Raw genomic sequence first — 4704 nt, 5'->3', positions numbered from 1 at the left:
CCCACGGGGCCGGAGAGGGGCAAGCCGGGCAGCTGTGGGGCTGTTTTAATCTGCTTTTAGCCAAATAAAATGCTCTGCTTAACGTAACGCTTTGCGGGGTCGGGGGGGTACGCTTTTCCTTTAAGGATTCATTTGCATGGCGCGTAACTTTTGCACGTGGGGTTGATTTGCATACGTGCCGCGCTTTTCGAGGGGGCGGGGCCGGAAGCGGCGCGGGCTGCCGGTCCCGGGGTGGAACGCGGGGGCCACCGGGCGGTCCCGGGGGGGCCACCGGGCATCCTGCGCTCCCTGGTTCGCCGGGGCCGGGAGCCCCCGGGAGCGCGGAGCTGGTGATGGGGGAGCTGTGAGCCGAAGGGCTCCAGGGCGCTCCGGGAGCTCCGGGTCCCCCGGCCCAGCGGCGCTTCTGCACCCTGCGGTGATGCGTGGGACCGCGGACCCCCCGCGCACAGGTGAGAGCGGCCCCCGAAGTTGCTGCTGCTGCTGGTCAGACCCCCGGGCTGGCTCGGGAGCTCGGCATCATCCCGCACCCCTCTCGGTGTGACCCACCCCGGGCTTGCCACGGTGTGCTTACAGGTGGCTGTGAAGCGCCCCCGGCGGCGATGGAGCCCCCGTGGCTGCAGCGCTTGGACCGGCCGTGCCGCCTCCTGCTCCGCGCGCTCTGCGGCCGCTCCGGGCCGCTGGGCGCCCTCCGGCTGCTGCAGCGGGGGCCGGGGCCGGCGTTCTCCTGGCAGCACCTCGTCGCAGCCCTGTGTGCCGAGGAGCCCGCGCTGGAGGGGCCGGGGGGGGCCCTGGCTGTGTGAGTCGGCTGCTTTTCTTGAACTCGGTGTTTTGTGGGAGGTTTGGCGCCTTGCGTGCCCCGTTTTGCACTGTGTGTCTTCCCGCTGTGCAACAGTCCGTACGTGAAGTCGGGATCGCAGCGGGGACCCGCGGGTCTTCCAGCGTGTGTCTGCACGAGCTGGCGGAGGCGTCTGCTGCCTCCTGTCCTGTTCGACTCTGCTCCGTGAGGCGGGTTGGCGATAGAGACTCGGGGTTTTGCTCTGACCTGTCATCTCTACCTTTTCTCTCCGTTTCCAGCAAACCGCGGCTGCTGCTGCTCCCGGTCGTGTGCCAGAGAAACCTCTTCTCCCTGCTCCTCGCGGTGCACGCCGTGGTGCCGGGGAGCTGCCTCGCGCGGCTGCTCCGGGCCGTGGAGCGGGACTCCCGCGGGGACCCCTGGGTGCAGGCGCTGGGGAACCTGCTCCGGCGGGGGCCGCAGCGGGAGCCGTGCTCCCCACCTCGCCCTCCCTTGTCTGCAGCGTGCCAGCAGCAGCTCTGGTGTCTGTGTCGGAGAATTGCCCGGAACGAGCCAGAGGGGCAAAGAAGACTGAACTGGTGCTTCAGCAAGCAGCCCAGTGCCACTGGTGATGTGGCAGACTCTGCGCTTCAGGGTGGGAAGCGCAAGAAGGTGCTGGAGGGGAGCCCAGAGATGGACGAGGGGAGAGTGGGGAAGAGGCCGCTGCTGGAGGAGGCAGCATTTGACCCGCCGGGAGCCCAGGAGAGCGGGGATGTGCCAGGGGTGGAAGAGGAGGGGCCTGGGGAGCCTCTGGGGGACAGGTCTGCGCGGAGCCCGTCCGGAGCTGCTCAGGGGAGCTCCCAGCAGGACGCGGCCGGCGGCCCTGGGAAGGTTTCCCAGGCGGAGCTGGCAGCGGAGCTCCAGTCCTTTCTGCAGGTACTGCGCAGGGATTGCTTCCCCCTTCCAGCCAGGGAGCCTTTGCAATCCGATTTCTGTTCCTTCACCTCATTTTCCCCAGGTGCATGGACCGAGGCTGAAAATGCTGCTGCAGAAGGAATCCAACGTAAGTGGCTTCTTCTGTGTCTCTTCTGGAGCTGATGGTCTAACCAGGGTCATGCCGGAGGGGTGGGAGAGGGACGGGAGGTGGGTTTCGCAGGGGTGGCTGGAGAAGAGTAAAGCGCCCCATGGCCACCTCTGGGCTGGGGCGCTGACACCTGCCTCTGCCTTGCGGGGACCTGCTGGGTGACGGCAGCCCGCGGGGTCTGTGCTGGCCCAGGCGGGGGCGCGGGGAGCAGAAAAGCCCCAGAGCTGTATTTTGTGGGTTGCTTTGTTTGACTTGTTACTCAGGGACCCTGTTTTCCTGTAGCACCCGGAGCTGAGCGTCCCCCCCGAGCTGCGTGTCCTGAACAACTGCTCTCCTGGCCAGGTGAGCTCAGCGCCCTCCTGCACCAGCAGTGCCGCGGGAGCCTGCTGCTGTCCCGAACACCCCTCTCCCCTCTGTCCCCAGCTCCAGGGGCTGTGCTCCTTCCTCCAGCTCTCCACGTGCCCCGAGCATGTCCTGCTGCGTTTCTGCAGCTGGCTGCTGGCGCTCAGCCCCGACCTCAGCTACACCAGCGCGGCCGTCCTGGCAGAGCAGCTCTTCCTGGGGCGAGTAAGTGTGGGGGCAGAGGTTTCCTGCACCCCCGTTCCCCCCTCCGCATCCCCACCTCCTGCCCTTTCTGCGCAGGTCCGGTCCCTCGCCCACCCGCCCTCCCGACACCTCATGGCTGCCCTGGCGTCGTTCTGCTCCAAGTATTACCAGCCCTTCTGCGGCGTCGTGGTGGCGGCGGTCCTGCGGCAGCCGGGGGAAGGTGCGGTGGGCTCGCGGAGACACGGCGGGGGGCTGAGCCGCACCCAGCGGGAGGGGAGCCCCGGCTGCAGTGTTGGCTCCTGGGGGGCGTTTATCACCCAGAATGTGGTGCTGGTTGTATCTGGGCAGGTGGAGTTAGGATTGCGGGTGGGTTTACAGATGAGGGGGAGAGCAGGCCAGGCTGGTTCCAGCATCGCTTCTCACAAAGGACGGCTGTCGTTTCTCCGTGAGCTGGAGGGTTCCTGGCAGCTCCTCGCGCTGGGGCCAAAACTGCCCCAAGAAGGACCCGTTGGCATGAGGGGGGTCCTGCACGGACCTCTGCCGCAGCAGCATCCCCTTTTCTTAGGGTTGGTGCTAATTAAACCCTTGCTGCGGCTGGGTAAAGAAGCTGGGTTATCCCCAACAGCAGAAGGGGGCACACTGCGGTTCCTGGGTGTCCTGACTGGGGTGCACCCCTGCGGGAAGGGGTGCCAGGAGGGGTCAGGCGTGTCCCTGTGGATTGGGCGGTCTGGAGGCTCTGCCCCCTTCTGCTTTCCCTTGCAGGTGCTGAGCAGACCAAGCTGGTGTGTGAGCTTGTGGAGGAGTGCCTGGCGCCGGACTGCGTGCGGCTGCTGCTCGGGTGAGCGCCGGCGCCGCGCCGGCTCTGCCGCTGCCCGGCGGCTCCGCAGCTCCCGCGAGGCTGCGTGAGCACCGCGGCTCCTCCTCACCCTCCGCCGCCACAGCCAGGTCCTGGAGCTGCCTCTGTCTGAGGAGCTGCTGCCCGTGGTGCAGGCCGTGCTGGGGCGGCAGGTGAGGGGCCCCTGCTCCCCCAGGTTTCTCTGCCAGCTCCAGCAGCTCCGGAGCGAGGGCCGTCTCGCTACTCACGGCTCTTTGCAGGAGGAGCTGCCTCTCGAGCTCTTTGATCTGCTGGTCCTGACCCTGTGCCGACAGGCCCCAGCCTTTGCCACGTCGCTGAATTATGCCAAGCTGGTGATGGCCGTGCTCACCACGTACCAAAGCCAGGTGGGAGCAGAGCCCTGCGCGTCTGCCGTGCGCTGGCGGCTGGGGCTGCCGGCACCCTGGGCCTGGCCGGGGCTCGGGTGGGCTCCCGGCAGGGCAGAATCTTCTCCTCTCCATCCCAGGTTACCCCAGCGCACCGGAGCCGTCTGACTGCTGCTCTGGGCTGCAGCAGCGCGGCTCTAAAGAAATCGCTGCAGGCTGTGCTGGAAGGAGGGAGGTGAGGCGGGCGCTGGGGTGTCTCCTGGTCTGTGCTGGGGAACCACCACGTGCCGGGGGGGCGGTGGGTTTCCCTCTTCTTGATGTCTGTCTTTCCCTCTTCCCAGGTGAACACCAAGGGCACTGCAAGGCAACGGCTTCCTGGGACAGAGGATGCTCGTTAGGATGGTGGCAGCTGCAGCCCAGTCCCTCGCCAGGGTTCCCCAGTGCCATGGAGACCCAACCGGCGCCCGGGCGAGCGTGGGCGGCGGCGCGGAGCGCCCGAGGCCGCCAGGGCCCCGCGGCAGCGCCGGCCAGCCCGGTTTGAGCTGGGCTGTCGCTGAGCATCATCCCAGCCCCACACGTGCCCTGATGGTTTTCTTGATTAAAGAAGGAACGTGTTTCTGGTCATCCCTGGGTCTGGTCATCCCTGGCAGCCAAGTGTTAGAGAGACAGGGCGTCGTTTGGGTCGGAAGAGACCCTTGGGATCAGTCCAGCCACAGCCCAGCACTACTAAACAGCAGGGGAGTGGGGTTTAGAGGGAGAACTGGTTAAACTTCAAATTTCTTATTCAAATCTGCATTTTCTCCGTTTGGCCAGGGCCTTCTGTCTATGTCACATTTCTGTTTTTTAATGTGGTGATGATGATGCTTCCCCGTGAAAGGTAATTAGGTGCTATGGGGTGACCGTTCCCAAATTTCTACCCTCTGTCCTTGAAAACGCCCACTGGGAACCTGGTCTGGGCACCTTCTGGTCAGAGGGCTGGAAAGATAAAGATGGGAGAGAGCCAAATGCTTGATATATTTGCATAGCAGTGAGTTAGTGGCTGAGTATATTGGATTTATTGTATGGCTGCCCAAAGTGTGACATAAATAGAAATTGTGCCCTG

General features: G+C 65.3%; 1 protein-coding gene across 2 annotated transcripts; it reads left to right on the top strand.

The window, feature by feature from the left end:
- The first annotated feature begins 241 nt into the window (after positions 1–241).
- FANCE (FA complementation group E) lies at positions 242–4220 on the top strand. Of its 2 annotated transcripts, none has more exons than XM_080358272.1 (12): positions 242–449; positions 574–796; positions 1075–1708; positions 1791–1835; positions 2139–2198; positions 2307–2423; positions 2499–2622; positions 3165–3240; positions 3344–3410; positions 3498–3623; positions 3743–3837; positions 3944–4220. In XM_080358272.1, exons 1-12 carry the CDS (start codon positions 419–421, stop codon positions 3945–3947), a joined length of 1602 nt encoding a protein of 533 aa, XP_080214398.1. In that variant the 5' UTR covers positions 242–418; the 3' UTR covers positions 3948–4220. The 2 variants fall into 2 exon arrangements, with proteins under 2 accessions (XP_080214398.1, XP_080214397.1); XM_080358271.1 differs by having other exon boundaries at positions 2280–2423.
- Positions 4221–4704: the final 484 nt, after the last annotated feature.

The sequence above is a fragment of the Nesoenas mayeri genome (genome assembly GCF_963082525.1).
Source record: "Nesoenas mayeri genome assembly, chromosome: 23".
NCBI lineage: Eukaryota > Metazoa > Chordata > Aves > Columbiformes > Columbidae > Nesoenas > Nesoenas mayeri.
This window is presented reverse-complemented; position numbering and strand designations above follow the sequence as displayed.